Source organism: Lissotriton helveticus, chromosome 4_1 (assembly GCF_964261635.1).
Source record: "Lissotriton helveticus chromosome 4_1, aLisHel1.1, whole genome shotgun sequence".
In the NCBI taxonomy this organism is placed as follows: domain Eukaryota; kingdom Metazoa; phylum Chordata; class Amphibia; order Caudata; family Salamandridae; genus Lissotriton; species Lissotriton helveticus.
The window spans coordinates 414,107,289-414,129,525 of record NC_136063.1 but is presented as its reverse complement, the minus strand read 5'-3'; the positions used below and the strand labels follow the sequence as shown (position 1 = coordinate 414,129,525).

At 43.4% G+C, this 22,237-nt stretch overlaps 1 protein-coding gene across 1 annotated transcript in view; it reads right to left on the bottom strand.

Moving 5' to 3' along the window:
- Positions 1 to 2,229: 2,229 nt before the first annotated feature.
- ANKRD46 (ankyrin repeat domain 46) overlaps positions 2,230 to 22,237 on the bottom strand; it is an 82,505-nt gene continuing 62,497 nt past the window's right edge. Inside the window, exon 5 of the mRNA XM_078686949.1 lies at positions 2,230 to 2,797. Within this exon, the coding sequence (XP_078543075.1) occupies positions 2,581 to 2,797 (217 nt within the window). The 3' untranslated portion in view covers positions 2,230 to 2,580. The remainder of the gene's footprint in view (positions 2,798 to 22,237) is intronic.

Sequence of the window (22,237 nt, the reverse complement as noted above, 5' to 3'; positions counted from 1 at the left end):
TTCTATTGTAACGGTATTGTTGTTACGAGCACACAGTAACGTACACTGCCTCTCAATGTCCTAAATGGATAAAGTGATGTCATTAGTGCTTACATAGTTAACTAGAGTCCACACACACTACAAGTCCCATAGTGCTCCACTTCTTACCATATTCATCGATGTGGCTGCCAACCTGAGCATTATGTGTAATGTGCGTATGGGATATTTTCATGGTTGATAAGTTTTTTACAAATGCTGGAAAATTCCTTGTTTGGGTTTGTGGAAGTTTTTGGTGCATTTTTAAAACAGAGCAGTATCCACAACATGTGAAATACAGATCAACACTTGACATTACATGTGTACACATAATGACCCGTTAAAGTGCTTTTCTTTGGCTTATGTTAACTATGGCTCAATTAGGCTGTGGTGCCATCTTGTTCAAAATGCAGTTTCACCATGAAAGTTTACTTTATTATTTCTGCTGCACACAGTTAAATTAAACGCCATTTTTGTTTATTTCTGAATTACACTGTTCTTGAGTGTCTTCAGCTGCCTACTGTATTAAATGCATTCACAATAGTTCACTGTTGTCTTTGTAACTAGTTTGTTCTGCCATCTTTGAATCACTTCAGTGCTCTCTAGCTAAATTAGTAGTCATGTAGTGGGCTAGTGCTTAGGTGGTAAGGAGGTACAGCGCTTTAATTTTCGGTGTTCTGATTTGCTAACAATGGTATCATTTTATTCACACCAGGATGAATCTGCAGTTTTCATTTTGTCTTATGAGAAGTTTTTTTATCTAAACTCATGAATATGGGGGCTGAGTCAGAGACTTTTCCAATGCTACTTGGGGTGCTGCCCAATTTCTTATTGACTTTTGCTGCTCATTTGGGACTTAAAATATTTTTTGACTAAGCCTATTATTCTGTAATGCCCTATTACTAAGAGCCTTTGTGGCAATTATTTTAGGCATTTGCACTTAAAACCTTGGTATTGCACTCCTTAAATTTTTGTAATAAATGTTTAAAAAATGTCCAATTCCACCCAACAAATCCCTTTTTTAATCTGTCCTTACTCAATGCACTGTATTTTTTATATGTTGTGTGGTGCCTTGTCTTGGGACACATTCCCTCAAGAAATAGAGGTTTAACACCGTCCACAACCCATCAACCATGAGAATGTCATTGAGAAGTCGTATTGGGGTGTAAGAATTTAGACGTTCCCCACACCCCCAGTTTGTTGTTATTAATCCGGTTTGATAGCCACTTCTACTACTCGTGCAGGTTATTTTATCAGTCTCCCATTGTTAGTTATGCCATCTACGTCCCAGGTTATGGCACAGGTTTGTTCCTTCCACCATAGCGTGGCTGAACTATCTGTTAGTCATTTTGAGCTGTGCTTGCATTTTCCCATCTTTATTGAGGTCTGTCTGTTAGGGGCAAGTGTGATTTTACGGTTGTTCCAATTTATCGTATTTGAAATGGAAGCAGTAGGTGCAATCACTTTGTAAAGTATGTCAAACTCTAACTCACTGAGGGTGGGTGTGTCTCCTGGGTGTTGGTATCTGTTCAGTGCTGGCATGTTGGTATGGGCGATAGCCCAAATTCAAGAGATGTGGGGAAATAAAAGTGCAGTCTGACCATAAGTGCGGATAGATCTGTGACCTGTGTTCAATGCTGGGTGTGAAAATCAGATGAACGATGTATCCTGCTGTGGGTGTGGGGCTGTTCGCCACTGGATTGAGCATTATACCTTCTTGTTAGAATGTTTAATACCAATCGGTTGGCGTAATATTGACCCATTGATTGAAGACACTGAATATTGATATTTTGGGTGCTGGGTTTGCAAATGTAATGTCAAATAAAGGATTATGTCCTAGATTTAATTGGTTTTATCCTGGCAGCTGATATAACAATGATGAAAGCCTTGTTTTGCGTAATTTTACATTTTGCTACCAAAAGATGACTAACATAATGTGTATTTTACCATACAGGTCATATTGGAGGAATACACATGGGTGATATCCTGTCCTTTTTTTAGTCCAACTGTAGCTGTAGTAGATGGCAGTAATTTATAGCTCCTTCAACACTCCAATATCAAAAATGCTGTAAAAATATGCATGCTACTTCACTTTAGGGTGGCAACCTTTTAAGGGAATACTGCAAAGGACTGAAAAGACAAAGCTAAACATAGCAGTTAAAACGAAGATTTTCTTGTTATGTTAGAAGTTCTATGAAACAATGCTAAATAATGTGGAATGGCAGAAGCTAAATGTTTTATTTGTATGTAGTAAGGACATCAATGAAGCAAAACAAATAGTTACTAATGTGGACAGCTTTTATTTTGTCGCTGCTCCGGTGATGTCTCAGCTCTCGCGTGGAACCGCAGCTCTTACCATACAAGACATTAACAATGAAAAACACAACGTAAGGATGCTTTGATATGCAGTGGACTAATGTTTTAGTAAGATCATGCATGATGATTTATGCAATAATACTCTAATATGAAAGCATTGTATAAATAGCTATGGAAGTACTGTACAATCAGCTGCAATAATGATGGCAGAAATAGCCACTTAAAGTAACATGACCAACAACACTGACTTTAATGTACCAACTCTGGTTGGTTTTCTACAAAAGGAAGCACCCCACTGACATAATATGCAATGCCAAGCGAAAGGAGGGCAATTACAACGATTAGAAGCAGAACCCTCCAGAAGCCCAGATCCTCGACAAACTCTTGCCATGTTGTCCGAAAGCTGGAGAGGACCCCTTCGCCTTGCTGCAGGTTTGGGTTCAGCAGGGAATGGCTTTCCATAGCACTGCAAAGGAATGACAAGGAAAATCAAACAAAAAACATTGTGGAGTTTAATCAAAACTTGAGCTTGGCAAAGGCATTACTGTTACAATCAACAAAACAATCAGTTTAATCACTAAGCTCATTGGCTGCAGGAAGAGTTATGCTTCTTGGCCAAAAACAGTAGTAAATTGATGTCTGATCCAGACAAACCGCAAACACCAATATTTTGGATCAACAAGAGTATATTGCAAAAGAATATCTGAAGAGAATACACTAGATGATTAAATAAAAAGTCAGATCATAAATTTAAAAATAAATGTCTATGTCTTGTTCCTTTGTGCCCCCTTTGAGATAGATGAAGTACGGGAAGCAATAATGCAAATGAAATCAGGCAAAGCCCCTGCTTAGACGGACTCCGCATCGAGTTCTATAAAACATATGTAGACCTATTAGCCCCTATCCTTAAAGAATTGTATGAAGACGCCCTTGAGCCTGGATCACTCCCCCCTTCCACGAGGGAAGCTCTCATCATTTCCCTTCTCAAACCTGGCAAACCTGCCACACAATGCGATTCCTACAGGCTGCTGTCTCTAATCAACTACGATACCAGCATTTTAGCCAAAGTCATAGCTAATCGATTAAACCTGCTACTGGAGAACTGGTTCTTCTAGACCAAGCGGGTTTTATTCCTGGACGGGTGACATCACACAACCTCTGCACCTTCTTTTCTATCCTCCATAATGTTGATCCTGATTTATCTTTGGCGGCGGTCTTCCTAGATGTCATGAAGGTGTTTGATTCAGTTGAATGGGACTACTTATTGGGCAAATTGCAACGGATGGGCTTCCCTCCACTGTTTCTCTGTATCAGATTTCTATATCAACTCCCTACAGCCAAAGTTCTCATTAATGGTCACCTTTCTGCCACTTTCCCCATCACCAGAGGCACCAGGCAGGGGTGCCCACTCTCACCCCTGCTGTTCGCTATAGCGATAGAACCCCTGGCGGCAAAAATACACCAACACCATCAGGATAAGGGATTGCAATGTCAATTGCGCCAAATATTGCTGCCGCTTTATGCGGATGATATTACTCTATATGTCAGGAATCCGCAGGACAACATAAATCCCCTCTAAAGAGAGTTCATTGTATTTGGGAAACTTTCTGGGATTCAAATAAACTAGAGTAAGTCGTAGATATTCCCCCTTACTCCCGCTGCACAGCAGTTCTCCCAAGATTTCCCACTGGAGTGGTGTAACTCCGATATGCAGTATCTCTGAACCCGCGTCACCAGCGACAGGGAGGAATTGCTGCGCCTCAATTATGGCACTGCCTTGGATCGCATCACAGACAATGATACCCACTGGATCGCACTACCTTTCTCTCTAGCCTCCTTGATTAAAATGGTGGTTCTCCCACAACTGTTGTACTTGTTCCTAAATATCCCTTATCATATTGGGAGGCATTTTTTTAGGGCGCTACGTTTGGAAATTATCAGGTTGGTATGGGGAGGCAAACAACCGCGGCTACAGTGGAACATCCTTACTAGACCTTACTCTCTAGGAGGTTTGACATCCCAAATTTTGAACTTTATTACTTATTAGCTCAAGCACACTACGCCTACTGCTGGGTTCGATCCTCCCGCTATATGTCGCAAGTTGCTGTGGAACACTGGTTAGCCGACCCTGTGCCCATGCAAAATCTCCGGGTCACATGGTATCCATATTATACCATACCATACACACGCTGCAGACTGTATCACCTTACCCATCTTGTACGCACTGTGACTTAGAGTTAGGACAAGAGCTCACGGACGACCAATGGACATACTGCTGCCAGCAAACACAACAAATCTCTGCAAGTAACAGACTGTACATTACGCATTTTAAATTCTAGCACCGTCTTTATTACACCCAGGTCAAAATGCATAGGTATAAACTGAAAGACACAGTCCGCTGTGATAGGTGCAATGCCTCGGAGGCGGATTTCCTTCACTTGGCCCGGAGGAACACGACTACTGGGAACAGGTTTTTACTGCCCTAGAGCAGATGACACTGCTATCACTCGAGTGCACTCCACTGGTTGCTTTACTGGAATACACTGCACTCATTGCCAAGCCGTACTGCCGGTATAGCGCCACTGTCTTGCTAATGACTAAAAGCTGTGTTGCCTGTAGATGGGGCAGGGGACGAACGCCAAAGTTTAAGGTCTGGCTCAGTGACCTACTTTACTGTCAAGAGCAACTGAGCAACTATGCTGAACTGCTCCCACTAGCTTCACGGCCCCGGGACATTTGGGACCCTCACAGAACTTATCTCCTCACACACCCAGTGACCGCCCCTGTGATCGCCACAGAGACGCTTGACGTTTAGGGATCCTATCATACAACGTTCATGTACACTACGCCTCATGCTCCCTACATCACCAAACCCTCTCCCCTTACCTCTTTTTTAACTCACTATTCTGTGAGCCACACCCCACAGGGCTTGCTCTTGTGTCTCCAGTGTATTTGCTCTAATAAATGCTGTAGCCAACCCTCTTACCTCATGTGTAATTAAAAAAAAGGATAGGACAAAGGAATGTGGTAGGTTATGTTCCATTCTTTTTTACTGCGTAAGGAAGTCAAATTACAAGGACATTATGGACTCTTAAAGCATCCGATTACGCCCTGGACTGCACCCGTAAGAGACAACTGGCATTGGTATACTGATTAACCTGAGTGAGCTTCTGCATGATAAGAACTGTTACTGTGGTATCTCATGTTAATGAAAAACCAATTTTTAAAAAAATGTCTACGTCTTACATTAAAGTATTCATCAGGGGTGCAGTATCTGAAACAATATTGTTTATTTCTTGATTTCTCTCCCTGTGTCTGTCAACTATGGGTTCTCTCTTTACCAGGATCTCGTTCTTAATCCCCCGGCTGTATTGTTTTGTACTGAAGATGCATTTATGTAGAGCTACAGGCCCTTGGCAAGGCGCTGAACAGCTGTTGCCAACTGGAAGCAAAGTACTCTGTGAGAGTGCTTTTGATCGAAAAGTGTGTATCCGTAATGTGGCCCCAAAGGAGTAGTGTTTTCATGTTGTGAGTAATGACCAGAATTGCGCTCTTATTGTATTTTGTCAATGTGCCTATGCGTGAATTAAGTAAAAAGGGGAGGGGGGGTGAGAGGGGAGGTAGAGGGTGAGAGGGAGAGGGGGGTGAGAGGGGAGGGAGAGGGTGAGAGGGAGAGGGGGAGGGGGGAGGGAGAAGGAGAGAGAGAGAGAGAGAGAGAGACTGGAGCCTTAAGCATTAGGTGTTGTGTATAGATGAGAGAAAACTGTGAGAGCAGCCGATGTGGAAGTGTGTTGGTGTTGTACGTGTATGGCAGAGAATACTCAAACTATGACACTAAAAACATAATACTATGCCTACATATCGGGTGTAGGCAGTGCTGAATTTGAGCCGATGGTTGCTGGTGGGGCCATGGGCACTTATGTTTGGGGATTGGTACTAACCTTTCCTCATCAGACTTTAACCCGGAGCAAGTCAAAGACAAACCCACAAGGGGAAAGAACGAGGAAGGAAGAGAATGAGAGAAAAACAGTAATAAAGAAAGAAAGCAGGGATGAAAAAGTACCTGAAAGAGTGAGATAAAAGAGCAGAGTGAGTCTAGTGGTGTATGAAAATGCATTAGGTGGAATTAATACCATGTTGCCTTGGTATTTATCACTCCTGAAATTCAACGGGGTCGGCTGCTGGCTTCTCAACAAAACTTTGGGCTCCCACACTTATTTTTTTAGGTAAAGCACCATCACCCTGCATCCGTGACCCCGCGTGCGGTCACAACGCAGTTGTTTTAAAGACCGCGTTGTGACAGTGCATACCATTACTCTGCAAATCGTTACAACGACTTGCGGAGGCGGGGAGAAAGTGTTGGATTTAAAATCCAACACCTTCCCTAAAGTCCGCACAGACTGGAGTTGGAATAGTAAATTTTACTATTCCAAAATTCAGCGCCCCCTATCCGCAAGTCGTTGTAACAACTTGTGGAGTAATGGTATGCATTGTCACAACGCGGTCGTTGTTACAACCACGTTGTGACAGCATGCGGGATAATGGTATGCAGCGTGAAGAGGCATATTCATTCTTTTACCTATTAAACACGTAGTATATGATAAAAGTGGCAGAAAAGCTGCTATTGTGCATGCATTGCGATACATAATATCAGGCAAGGGCTGTTTCATACAGTTTAACCGCATGCGTGCGGGCGGAATTCCGCTCGTACGCGCAGAGTTTTTAAAGCGCATTTTACGTGACGAGCTGGGCTCGTCATCAGCGTGCGAGGAGGCTACGCCATGACGAGCCCAGCTCGTCATCAGCGTGGAAGGGGTTAAACCACAGAGATATTGGTATCGGATGTTCTCAGGTGAAGGAAGGGTACTCTTGGAGGGAGAAATCTTGCATCTACTGTAACATATGCTTGGGAGTTCACAGTGGGGCAAGGGAGAAATAACCCAAGGGAATTGCCATTAAGCACCCAACCAAGGTTTATGCTCTGAGAAGTCCACAAAGAACTGGAGAATAACAACCCATAGTCACAGTAAACCAGACTATATACACTGATGCGACCAACAGGGAGTGACAGAGGAGAAACTATTATACGAGCAGCTGAATTGTATGCCTAAGGTGACACAACGGGTGTGCCCAGGGGCAAACTTTAGGAATGGGCACAATACAACCAGTTGTATGTACTACATGCTTCGATGAATAACCATGGAGCCGCAGAGTTGAAACTATTATATAATCAGTCATATAATATGCCTGAGGTTTCCATCTACATGTGGCTGCGAGCAAAGCATAGGAATGGGTATTGAACAATCAGCTACTGCCCGTGCTGAGGAAATCACTCAAGAGCAACAGGGAACAATCCACAGAAACAGACATTATACACCGAGCCATTATACATGCTATGGTGGCTACACCAAGGAGCAACTGATAAACAACCACCCGCAGAATACGCAACAGTAGTCCACCTAGGGAAGGAAGGAACATTACGGGTACTTTACAACACAACCTAGTAGATGCTCCAATCAACCACTGGTTTAACTTTGACGAAGACAGAACAGAATGCAAGCTACAGAGGTAACCTCGGAGAGAAGCAGAGATTTCTCTGCTGATTTCAGAGCAGGAGGACTGCTAGAAACGCATCAGGCAAATTCACTTTTCAGTCTAGACACGTTATGCTTTTTTAATATAGAATAATAGAGAGGAAAGCACTGGGCTGGCAGGGTACGCACAGGCTGATCCTCTGCTATTAGAGCTGGCCATACAGTAGCATTTCTCACTTGCTAATAGACACTGAAGTTAAATTAAGTTGTAGTACCACAGTCCACAACTGAGGCTATAAACAAACTCAGTCATGGAATCAACTGCTGCGAACAAACTGTTTCTTTGTTGGCTGGGGCTCTTAGCGGCAGAAAGGGACACCAAGGTGAGACACTCAACCCTGCACAGACATACCAAGTGGGTGTGTACATTAACTAATACACATCAGAGCACCACAACAACATAAAACAGAACACTTCTGAATAAAATCTGTAACATTCACCCAACACAACCAAGGCAGGAAAACATATCAATATTCGGGTTGTTTGCCAAATCCACCCAGGTAATACACACATCTACTAACAACTAAAAATGCATGCAAGTACCATGGCAAGAAATTAGGCAAAGATTAACAGTTGTAACAACACATTGGTTTACCTACAAAACGTCAACTATATTCACAGTGATGCTTACAGACTAAAATTCATAAACAATCAGACTTTGGTCTTTGATGGAATCCTCTAAACCGGGGCGAGATATTAACAGACCCCCCATTGGCACTGAGAGGCAATAAAATGATGGACCACATGCAATACAAATGCGTACAACATAAACCTCTCTCAGGGCATATAAAGGAGATGGCTATTAACTTCCCTCAGGTCTAGAATGACATTCCAAACACAACAAGACACTATTCACGGCTACTCACCAACAGAACAACCATAGCAAATAAAAAGGAAGTGCAGAGAGTCTTGGATCTAAATGGACATCCTAAGGCATGGGTACTGGCAAACATTTGCCCAGGGGCTGCAAAGTACGGTCGGTGGTGTGACCGAGGGCCGCAATGATGCCCCCAGGGTTTGTGGTAGTGGGTCGGGGTGGGTAAGTGATTGTGTAAAGAAGTCTAAAAAACTTTTAAATAAACAGGCAAGCATTTATTTGCAGGTTACTAAATGATTGCTCGTTTATTTAACATATTTTTCTGAATATTAGCGCTCAGCAACTAAACAGCAGCTTGTTCTGCGGTTCACCAGGGGGGCCGCATGCACAGGTAAAGAGGGCCACAAGCAGCCCTGGGCCGTACTTTGAATATCACACACACACACTGGTCCTCGACGTGCCTGGACACCCAACTCCTGATGCAGCGCTCTTTACACTCTGAAACTGTTGTGCACAGGCAACAATGGACAACAGTAGACAACAGTTTAGGGGGCCTGTCCACTGACCCAAAGTAAGACCGCTGGTGGACTTACTACCTCATCTAACAAGCTCACTAGCCTAAACTCACCCCCACATTAAATGAATAGTGACAAGAGGCGTAACGCACACCCCTGCGGACCCTACGGTGAAGGGGTCCCCGGCAATCCTACAGGGGCCCTTCAGCCATTTAATGGGGCCCCATTTAGCTCAAGACCAATCGATATCTGTGAGATATAGGAGTTTAATGGGCCCCTCCTAACATTCTGCAGGGGTCCATTATTTTCCGTTACGCTATTGAGAGTGTATCGTCACTGTCTTAATTCTCGTCAGTCAGAACTTCCTCAGTTCAATGTAACCACTTTGCGGTGCAGGGCCTTGCGGATTGTGTTTTGGCTTGAAAGGCTCTAGCTTTACTCCTTTTATTGTACTCAGCTATGTCTTGTACTCACTTTTGGATTGGAATGTTCATACTCCAGACCAGTGATTCTTAACCTGTGGTCCAAGGACCACGAGGCCTACTCTGGGAGTCCGCAACTATTTCACAAAATTAAAGAATATTAATAAATTAAAATAAAGTGCAAACAACAACATTGAAAATGTGAACACTTTTTCTAGATTTGCTTGTGAATTAAACAAAATATTTTAATATTTGAGCATTTGTTTGGTTGTATACGTGTTTTGCATTTCCCTGTATTGTTTCGAAGTTCAAATTATAGAAATTGCTTAGGGCATGGGTCCCAAGCTTCCAGCAATGACTCAGTGGGGGTCCACAGAAGTCACAATGTTAAGAACCACTGCTCTGGAGAACCAATTACTGTGCGCCTTTAACCATTTTCATATCTTATGGTATACATAGAGATCCCCTCGGCGATGATTCGTGCGCTCAATAAATGTATTTATATATAACATGGTTTAATACCATTTATTACACAATTACTTAGCCCCACTTTCATATTATTGAAATCTTGTACAGCTTTGTGGACATGAAATGCCCTACGTAAACTACTATTATTTTTTGTAGGTTTATCTCAATTATTTCATGCTCTGCTTCCTTTACTTCTATTACTATTAACGCTCCGAATTTCTTTCACCATATGCTTCAATTGTTATTGTATATCCCATAGAGCGTACTGTAAATGGAAGGTTGGAGTTCGCGCTTTAGAAACAATATATTTAAATAATAATAAAAAGTCCCAAACAACGCAAATACATATGGGGACTCTTTATAGACCGCAGGCCTATTTTACAGAATTGTCGATTGTATACTGTTATGTAAATCCATGGCGCGTAAGAGGGATACATACACAAAACAGTGAATGAGGAACAAGTATCAAACGGCGTATCGGCTCGGCAGCATCACTGGGACAAGAGCTTTCTCAACGCAAATTATTATGCCGGCAATGCAGCTCACCAGAATCACACGTGCATGATACATTAAGGAGTTTTTCGAGTCCGTTGCGTGTTTAGCACGCCCTCTAGTGTTGTCAATGAGTTTACATCGTTAACCAATGGTAAACAGCATTCGCCCGCTTTACACAGACAACAACAGGTCTAACTAGCTTTTTTTAAAGCAGATTTAAACGACGGGCACTATGTTTGCATGAGCATGCAACAAAAATAAAACCTGTCAAAACATTTCAAATCTGAACAGGTACATTTGTTTCACTGTCAAATAATTTGCAAATGTCTTAATTGACGAAATCCTCAAAATCCGAGCTTCAAATGTTTGCCGTCTAAAAGTGCTGGTAAAATAAAACAATACACCAGAAACATTTAACTCCGGCCCCCCACCATCCCAGTCAATACATTCTAAGCGCACCTTTATGGAGCCTTTCTTGAGTATGGATCGAGTCAGGTAAGTTTCCACACATTAGTGGATACTCGAAATCACTACCTCTTACAGCAGTATATATATATATAAACATAGGAAACCGAGGCGAAGGTATACAGCAGCAACAGGAGGCATCGCTCCCCGACGGAGTTAAAGAGGGCAGCAGGAGCGGACTACAAAAACCACAAACCTCATCGGACCAGCCGACTACGGCGCCCACCAGGGGGCAATCAAGTCATCCAGCCTGAGTGACGAACATAAAGACCATGAGGCCGTGATACCGCTCCTTCCTTCATTGATGCCACTGACCCCCTTGAGAAAGGTCTCGGAGAGACTGAAATGCATTGGGACACAATTTGGCCAGCAAACTGCAACGAAATAAAAGATTTTCGGAAATTACCTCCAGGAGTGCGACTCACCTTCTTTCTTGTAAAGAAAACTGCTGACATATATATTTATACACACACACACACTCTGTTTATTCTAAATTTCCCGGGGGAACCCCCCCCACCCCCACGGACCCTCCTTGTTACAGTTGGCCTCGCTCGCTCGCCACTGGGCACTCATCCCAAACTTTTACGCCCTACCACTTTCAAATGTCACCAGCCGCCACTGGTATCTTCCATGCTCCACTCTTCTTTCATACTCTCCCGCTCGCAGCCCACCTCTCTCCTTCCCACTGCCTCGGGCACTTAGGGGTTGGCGGGCTCTTCTGCAATCCGCAGCCCACTCCCTCACCTCCCCACTGTCCAATCAGGAAGTCTGGGACTAGCGCAAAGGCGAAGGGAGAGTGCTCCGGTTGTTGCCACCCACTGCCGTGCCCATTGCCATTGATTTCAGTGGCGCGCTACTGAAGTCGCCTTGGGCGCAGCTTAGGCGCCCCAGGCGAAACCATTCATTCTGCGCTTTCTCTGGCCACTCCTTTAGTTTAGTTTAGTTTAGGGCATTTGTAAAGCGCCTGGTGACGCCAGAAGGCGTGTCCCCGCGCTATGATAAGTGAGCAGTTTGCCATCCCCCCTCCCTCAGGAGTTATCTACTAAAAAGGTGAGTTTTCAGTTTTTTTCTGAACTGGACCTCTGATGGTTCAAGACGCAGGTCTGGAGGCAGGACATTCCAGCATTTGGGAGCAAGATATCTAAAAGATCTCCCCCCCATCCGTGCCTTCCTAACTCTGGGAACCACCAGTAGTCCCATCTGAGAGGACCGTAGATTGCAGGTAGGCTCATAGTGAGACACCAGACTCTGGAGCGGCACAGGGGCTTTGCCGCTCAGAATGCGGTGGCACGTTGAGAGGGCCTTAAACTCAACTCTCTTCTCCATCGGGAGCCAATGGAGGGCTTGGAGAGCAGGTTTAGGATGACATCATTCCTCTCGTATGTGCTGCGAGGGCGAGCAATAGTCCTCGCCCTGGCCAGCACATGCGAAGGAGGTGTCTCTGACTGGCTGTGACCTCGTTCCGACTCCCTTCCTAGGGAAAAAAAACCACAAGAAAAGAGAAAACAGAATCATTTTTCATTTGTGTTCGGAATCGAGACTCGAGTCCGACAAGGGGCAGTGAGCAGTGAGCACTTCATTTGAGGCTGCTCCCTTGTCCCGAGTCTAGTGGGGCAACGCCCCTTTCGCCCCTATGAACCAGCCGCCACTGAACGTTCTTCCGTTATTTAAGTTTTCAAATTCACACACCTACAGAACACACAAAGTGTGGGACGCAGTCTGGATCACATCACTGCTGGCATTGTCTTCCGTAGATAAGATCATGAAAAAGGGTAAATGGGGTGCAAATGGTCTAAGTGCCTGTATTCACTTTTGAGGCACTCTGGTATTACAGAAGGGGCCGAAGTGCGTGTGCAACCTCTTGTGAAATATGGATCGCGCCTGCACAAGATGTGCACCCGCCTGATTACGAGGGGGCGCTCCCTCATTTATAAGGGTGTGTGGTCCCATGCACACACATGAGTGAACACTTAGCCACTGGGACCTTGCCCTATTACAGACATGGGTGCAATGGTAAACTCAACGTGAGGACAGTCATGGATCAATCCGGAGTTGCCTGCTTAGGCATTCCACGTTCTAGCCAGCCGTGGGCGATTACACACCACATCGAAGATGGCACATAGCATGGTTGTCGTGGTCCCTAGGACCTCAGAGGCATCCTTGTTACAGGCTGGTGAAGTAACACATTTCACCCGCATGAATGGGCTTCTCTGCCCCATTTTTAAACTGAAGCAGGTCTGCCTCCAGTGAAAGACTCAGGTGCAGTTTCAAACCAGAGTTTGCACCGGTGCTGCGACAGCACATTGTGTTAGTGTAATCAGTTTACTGTTCCAGTCTGCTCAGGGTATACTGAGTTAAGGGTGCACTGTGGCGAAAACCAAGGTAGCCAATTATCAAGTGAAGGGTAAAAAGACAGATTTCTAAGCAGGTTGAGCACCTACGCTCCTATGTGAACAGTAAATTATCAGACAGGTGCAGTTCCTCCTACTGGAGGGAGACCCTTGCAAATTAGGTGGAATTGATCCAGGGGAAGGCGAGATCCGATATATCAGATCAAAGGGCCCTCACACACCCAGTAGTGTCATGCTTCATCATAGGGCGCTCCTTGTTGGGTCAGCGCTGAAATGCCAGACCGGCCCCTCAGTGGGGGCTATTTGGGCTAGATTTTTTGATCTTAAAGCTGTATGATGCGAGCAAGTAAGGGGGTGTAAGTGTAGGGTGGTGCACAGGTGGTTAAAAAAAAGTCTATGGGACCCCCAGAAGATTTTAATGGGGTGGTGGTTCCCTTGACATATTAAAAGCAGGGGAGCTATCGAGAGTGTCAATATACTGTGATACTTTCATTAAGTGTTAAGTGAGGTCAACATGCTTCATGCCTGGAAGCCAGGAGCATTAGTGGCATTTCATCAGGACAAAGTGAGAACCTACCCTACTAGGGAGTGGGGCCTTGAAAGTTCACATAGACCCCAAAATGATTACATTATAAAATTCACTGAATAAATGCATCGGCATAGCTGGGCCAACGCATCCAGAAGTTGAAGGGATGAAGCCCCTTAGGGGAGGAAGAAGACCAAATCTTACAGGAGGGGGAGTAACTGGCGCTATAAACTATGCACCAGAGTAGGATTACGTTGACCCGCTACATCAGTGAATTTGAATTTGTTGCAGAATATTCAAGACATCAGAAATAAACTTCCTGATTTGATCTAATGTGAACCACAGGCTGTTACATGTGTAGATAAAATTCTTAAAGCTGCTGACTCCCAAAGCAGGCACATTTAGTACGAGAAAAAATTCTAGAAATCAAGTTTTCAGGACATCATATCCATTGAAGTTCTTTGGATAGAAAACACTCAAACTGTGATACTACAGCATTTGCCAGGTTCAAGGAAAAAAATAGGAGGGAGTCCTACAATCACATTAAAAAACATTATGTGGCCGATTCTGTTCAGCAGACCCCACTGACAAGATGCTTCTGGAGCAGAACAGTGCATACTAACCCTGCTCCAAAAGGACTATCCCAAAAAGAGTACAGCCATTCTGAAATTCTGTACACCAGGTACCGGCTTTCGTAGAGGAGCTGGATGCTGTGATTTCAACAATCCTACATTTTAAACAACTGCTGTGGTTTGCTATGAGCCACCAACCGAGCCAACATCAATTGAAAGGGTCCCCCTCAAGAAGCTGTGCAGTATGAAAAGGATTCAGAAGCAGATTTTGATATAAAGCGGCATAACAAGTCCTTCTACAATTCATCAATGTTGCAGATGGATTACAATTTGTTGGTTTGTGACAGACATTTTTTTCCTCCTTAGTCTTATGTTTGGATTGATAGTGCATAATTCTTTCTTCTAAGGGGGTTTATGATGCCAATTACAGCCTTGCTTTTGATGAATGGGAACTATATTCCTGATAAGATTGTGAAAATCAGCAAGAATTGTTTTGTTTCTATCACTATGGTCACCACTACATACGTAGGACAAGTAGCCCCCGAGAAATATGTCGTTATACAAAGTGGGATAATTACAGGGCCCGACCATATATAATCCCCAAAACTTTCAGCCAAGGTTCTCTTATTTTAATAGTAATGATGTCAGACGGATCTTCTTTTTATTGTTCTCAAAAAGCAGAGAAACTCTATAAAAGTTTGATAACCAATCAACATTAAGCCACACAAAGAATTATATGGCAGACAGAGAAATAATGCGAACAACATTTAAAGTGATTGATAATGGCTTCCAAACACTCAAAAACACGTATACACTAGGGGTGGGCGGAACTCGTGGAGTTTACCCAGCGGAACTCCGCAGTTACATAAAAACGTTCCGAAAGCAGCAGGCTTTCAGCACTGTGGCTGCTCTCGCACTGTCAAAACAAGTGCAATCAATGGGTCATAGATGACATCCCTAAGGCACTCTGTCTGATATATTTGTTCAAATATTCTTCAAGAAAATAATTGCTGTTAATCAATTTGTCTGTTTTATTTACTTTCCATGGTTGATATTAGTTTCATATCCACAGCGTAAAGGATTTTCAAACACTTTCATATTTCACAAATGCAAAACATAAAGTCCGCTCCAATGCATTTCGGGCCACCGCCCTTCATCGGGGAGCATCTACAATGAAACGATATATTGATATAATCCTTATTCCTAGTCCAAAACATATCACTAATAGGGTGACTAACAAAATTAATTAAATTAAAAGTGCGTGTTACCCTTACTATCACCGATAATGTGTGTAATCAGGTTTGCTACGGGCATGTGGTCTAAAAAGAAACCGAGTCGGTGCAAACAACATGTGGGTACTTTAAATAAAGTTCTATAAAAGGCATGCAGGGTTAAATACGATTGGAAGTAAGGGGCGTCATATGGGTTCAGGCTTTAAAAGTAGCGTAACCGTGCAAAGTTAAAAGAAATAACTGCACGCATACAGCGGTGCTACAAATTCAGCATTACTTACTTTTAGTGAAACTTTCAATCGTTCCGGACGCCGGAGACGGCTTAGTAAACCGGATGGTTTATGGCGTGTTGAAATAGACGCCGAACTATGTGTGTCATGTGACCTAGACCTAGAAAGGGGACTAGGTGTGGGATAATAAAGCTAGATGAAAGACTCCGGATCTAGCCAAAGTAAACAAAGTGCGTCTAAACGCTATCTAAATAAATGATAATTTCTAACATTATAAACAAGAGGAAACTAACAGAATAAAATAATGCATTAAAATAATACATTAAAAAATGTGTTAAACAGGAATACATTCAACAGGAATAAGGTCTTGTGGACTACCCACTGGCTGGGATCAGGACAGAACAGGGTGGCATGATATTGCCATTGTAATAGTCTTATAGGTAACATGCAAACTCCACACGTTCATTTAAGCCCGCGGGCTTAATCGAATTCAGTTTATAGATCCAATAATTTTCCCGTTGTAGCAACATCCTGTTATTGTCTCTACCTTCTTTTTTTTGGATGATTTCCAAAGCCATAAATCTCAGTTGGGATATATTATGGTTCTTTTCCAAAAAGTGTGCTGCAACTGATGACTTTAGGTTGTTTGTGCGAATATTAGATTTATGTTCGTTCACCCTAGTCTTCAGTTTACGTTCGGTCTTGCCGACATAAACTTTTCCGCAAGGACATTTGAGGAGGTATATGAGGTTGTTAGAATCACACGTTGCTGTCACTTGTAATCTGATATTGTATCCTCTCATGGGATGAGTTATCATGTTTCCCGGAATGACATTGTGACAATTGTTACAATTGTTGCATGGTTTAGTTCCTTTTGCTGTTAGTGAGGGTTCTGTTGATTGTTTCAGAATCTCTCCCAAATTTTTACTCCTTGTATGAGCAAATATTGGTCTTTCTTTAAACATGTCTTTAAAGTCTGGTTCTAATACTAACATTGGCCAATGTTTAAGTATTATGTTTTTGTACTCAGTGCTTACATTGGAATATTTTGACACTATGACCATCCGGTCACTGTTCTGTTTCTTTGTAATCTGATGAAGTAGGTTTCGTCGGTCTAATTTATCTACTTCATTTGTGGCTTGTGTTAGTAGTTCCTCTGGGTATTTCCTATCTCTGAAACGCTCTCTCATTTCCTCCATTCTTATTTTTGTTAGGTTCGGGTCTGAAGTGATACGTTTGACTCTCATTAATTGTGATTTCGGAAGATGCTTCTTCAGTGAAGACTGATGAAAACTGTTGTAATGTAACATGTTGTTACGGTCTGTGGGTTTCCGGAAAATGTCCGTTGTTATTCGATTGTTTTGTAGAGTAACTTGAACATCCAAAAATGTGATGGTTTTAGGATCTATTGTCCATGTGAACTGTATTCTTGGGTTGGCTGCATTCAACATTACTAATGCTTGTTCCAAATTAAATCGTGTGTCGTTCCAAAGAATAAAAAGGTCATCGATGAATCGACCATACATTCTAAGGTTATTCTTCCACTTTGGGTTTGACCATATATGAGACTGTTCAAATTCTCCCATAAAGATATTCGCGTATACTGGGGCAGCGCTATTTCCCATGCTGGTGCCCACTAGTTGCAGAAACCAATTGTCTTTATACGTAAAGTAACTGTGGTATAAAGTAAACATAACTAACTCCATTAAAAATATTTTCATGGGTTCGTCTACTTCAAGTTTCAAGATGGCCTGTTCCATAGCTTCTATGCCCTCTTGGTGTGGGATGGTCGTGTATAACGAGTTGACATCAGCGGTGCATAACCACAGTTCTTCATTAGGGTCTATGGTGATGGTCTCCAATTTTTTCAGGAAATCTGTTGTATCTCGGATATAACTGTGTAAGGCTTGAACGATAGGTTGGAGGTGGCGGTCCAAATATTGACCTATGGATTGGTGTATACTATTGCGGGTTGACCCTATAGGTCGAATTGGAGGATCCATTAAATTTTTATGTATCTTTGGTACCGCGTATATATTGGGGCTTCTAGGGTTAGATTTTAGCAAAAAGTTCTTAGTCTTTTGATTGATCACTCCCTGTGTTAAGGCCTTGTTTATTATTTCAGTCAAGATCCTCGTGTATTCTGATGTAGGATTCCCTGGTAGTTGTAAATAGGTCGAATCGTCAGATAGGTGCTGATTTATTTTCTGGTGGTACATGGTTGAGTTCATAATGACGAGGGCTCCGCCCTTGTCAGCCTTAGTGCAAGTTATATTTTGGTTGTTAGCTATTTTTTTGAGTGTGTCTCGATCTTTTTGTGTGATATTCTTATGTTTGTTTTTCTCAAAGTTTATCGATGATAGGTCTTGTCTGACCATTTGTTCGAATAGGTCAATCGTTTTATGGCTTTGAGGAGCCTGGAATGAACTAGATGTTTTTAGTCCCATTAGAGGGTCCGGTTCCTTTTCTCCAGATGCGGGCATTATATTAGTGAAGAAGTGACGTAGTTTTAACTTTCTGGTCAGTTTAAATGTGCTGACTTCAAGCTCAAGTAAATCTGTTCTGGACGTTGGTACGAAAGAGGTGCCTTTTTGTAGTAATTTCATTTCATGATCAGTGAAAGAGTAGTCTGATATATTGATGACTAAGTCGGTTTTTTCTTGTTGTCTTTTTTCGGTTGAGTCACACTCCTTGTTTGTGGTGGAACTGTTTTTTGTTTTGCTCCTCCTGGATCGTCGGGTTCTACGACCTGTTCTAAAAAATCAGTATTAAGAGAAGTGGTGGATGTTCTCGGTGTTTGTTCAGTTGTGGTTCCAGATGTCATTGGACCTGTTTTCCTCCGTCGGTTAGTGGTGTCGCTGTCCGAAGATGAGGTTTCGGTATTCTGAGTGTAAGGGCGACTTCTTCTCTTCTGGGCATACACCTCCGCCCAGGTGTAGACCTCCCCTAATTTGTAGTCCAGGGTGTCTCTGCGATATTTCCTCAATTTACGATCATTAATATCATTGGTGTGTTTTTCCAACTGTTGTTTTATGTCATTCATGAAAATCTCCATTTCATCTGATGTCATCATTTTACTTAGTTCATCCGTGGTTTCCGATATCTCCTTATCCAATTCTTTCAATATGTTTGACAATTCTTCGATAATGAGGAGAATCAGGTCAAGGCTGCACTTATTTAATATAGCGTACCAACGATCTTGAAATGTTTTTGAATTTTTGCACAATGATGGTTTCAATGCAATTCGCAGACCACGGGGTATGCGTTGCGTTTTGTGGTATTTCACCAAAGTGTTAGCATGTAGTTTTTGATTTATTTGGCGTTTAGACAGGTATAATAGCTGTTTTATGTTCTGTTCCTTACTCCTGCTAGTGGATGACTGTGATATATCGTCTTGTATTAAAGCATATATCCTTGTGGCTTCCTCGTTGGCAAATGCAAAGGTGTCTGCCCTTGCTTCCGTAGATCGTGCTATATCCTCGAATTCCATATTGCTTTATGGGTAAATTTGGAGAACTGATGAAAAATTTAAGGTTGCGTGCTGCCAGTTCTTGGAGTGATCCAAAATTGATAAACTAAAAGTATAAGAGCCGGGCACAGCCTTTGATAATTCTTCTAGAAAAGGTAATGGTTTTGTAGGTGCTCTTAGGTGTCGCCCATCACTCCGGGCGAGTATTGATAAATCAAAACAAGTGCAATCAATGGGTCATTGATGACATCCCTAAGGCACTCTGTCTGATATATTTGTTCAAATATTCTTCAAGAAAATAATTGCTGTTAATCAATTTGTCTGTTTTATTTACTTTCCATGGTTGATATTAGTTTCATATCCACAGCGTAAAGGATTTTCAAACACTTTCATATTTCGGTTCACGGTCACACTGTAGCAGTGTGACCGTGGACCGGAAGAGGGCTTCCCTTTGATGTCACTGTGAGCCCTTTGAAAACCCATAATCCCAGTAGGACTTGGTAACTCACCCACATGACTGGATTTAACTTATATGAGGTCGGGCAAAATAGTCCCTTTCTTCTCTTTGCTCTCCTGCCTGATATTATTTCCAGGTTTTTAAAACTGGGATTATCCTGCTGCTTCATTGCGTTACCGTTGTACTGTGAGGTCTGAAGTCAGACTCGAATAAGTGGTGTCAAATTTACGACGTCCCTGCCTTTCATAGTTTAAATTAAAAAAAAACACACATCACTTTTTATTTCACACACACCGTGGTAATGGATTCATCTGGTATGGCAGTCCTGGTATTTTTATATACCCTTCATTTCTGGTGTAATCACAATAAAGAACGTATGCAGCGGTCATTCCTTAAAGAAATTGTTCGACATAGTGAATAAGAAAGCAGTGGCGTAACGAAATTTGAGGCCCCCCCCTGCAAGATGCATGGAGGGCCCCCCTCCTAATTTTGTGAGGAACTCTCAGGCGAAATTACTGTGCTGAGAGGGCTCCCTGGATATAACTCCGTGTGTTCGCCTCAGCACCACCATGCATGGTACTCGCAGCTTCCTATGGCTTCACTACCCCGTGTCTACCTGTGTACTCAGTACCCCTGGCTTCCTGTGTCTTCAGTATCCGTGTCTTCCTGTGTCATCGGTACCTGTGTCTTCCTGTGTCCCGTCTACCTGTCTTCCTGTATGCTCAGTACCTATGCCCGCTGTACCCTTGTCTCCCTGTGTCCACAGCATCCCATGTCTTCCTGTGTCCTATGTACCCATGTCTTCTTGTGTCCTCAGTACCAGTCTTCCTGTGTCCTCAGTACCTGTGTCTCTCTGTGTCCTCAGTACCTGTGTCTTCCCGTGTCTTCAGTATTGTGTCTTCCTGTGTCCTCGCTACCTGTCTTCCTGTATGCTCAGTACCTATGCCACTGTACCCTTGTCTCTCTGTGTCCTCAGTACCCGTGTCTTCCTGTGTCCTCGGTATCTGTGTCTTCCTGTGTGCTCGGTATCTTTGTCTCCACGAGTCCTCAGTACCTGTGTCTTGCTGTGTCCTCAGTACATGTGTCTCTCTGTGTCCTAAGTACCCGTGTCTTCCTGTGTCATCGGTACCCGTGTCTTCCTGTGTCCTGTCTACCTGTATGCTCAGTACCTATGCCTGCTGTACCCTTGTCTCCCTGTGTCCACAGCACCCCATGTCTTCCTGTGTCCTCTGTATCTGTGTCTCCCTGTGCCATCAGTACCTATGCCCGCTGTACCCTTGTCTCCCTGTGTCCTCAGTACCCGTCTTCTTTTGTCCTCGGTATCTGTGTCTTCCTGTGTGCTCGGTATCTTTGTCTCCCTGTGTCATCAGTACCTGTGTCTCCCTGTGTCCTCAGTACATGTGTCTCTGTGTCCTCAGTACCCGTGTCTTCCTTGTCATTGGTACCTGTGTCTTCTTGTGTCCTCGGTACCAGTCTTCCTGTGTCCTCAGTACATGTGTCTTCCCGTGTCTTCAGTATTGTGTCTTCCTGTGTCCTCGCTACCTGTCTTCCTGTATGCTCAGAACCTATGCCGCTGTACCCTTGTCTCTCTGCGTCCTCAGTACCCGTGTCTTCCTGTGTCCTCGCTACCCGTCTTCCTCTGTCCTTAGTACCCATGTCTTCTTGTGTCCTCGGTATCTTTGTCTCCCTGTGTCATCAGTACATGTGTCTCCCTGTGTCCTCAGTACCCGTGTCTTCCTGTGTGCTCGGTATCTTTGTCTCCACGAGTCCTCAGTACCTGTTTCTTGCTGTGTCCTCAGTACCCGTGTCTTCCTGTGTCCTGTCTACCTGTCTTCCTGTATGCTCAGTACCTATGCCCGCTGTACCCTTGTCTCCCTGTGTCCTCAGTACCCAGGTCTTTTTGTGTCCTCTGTATCTTTGTCTCCCTGTGTCATCAGTACCTTTGTCTCCCTGTGTCCTCAGTACCTGTGTCTCTATGTCCTCAGTACCCATTTCTTTCTTTGTCATCGGTACCCGTGTCTACCTGTGTCCTCGGTATCCATGTCTTCATGTGTGCTCGGTATCTGAGTCTTCCTGTGCCATCAGTACCTGTGTCTTGCTGTGTCCTCAGTACATGCGTTTCTCTGTGTCCTCAGTACCCGTGTCTTCCTGTGTCATCGGTATCAGTGTCTTCCTGTGTTCTGTCTACTTGTCTTCCTGTATGCTCAGTACCTATGCCCGCTGTACCCTTGTCTCCCTGTGTCCACAGCACCCTATGTCTTCCTGTTTCCTCCGTATCTGTGTCTCCCTGTGC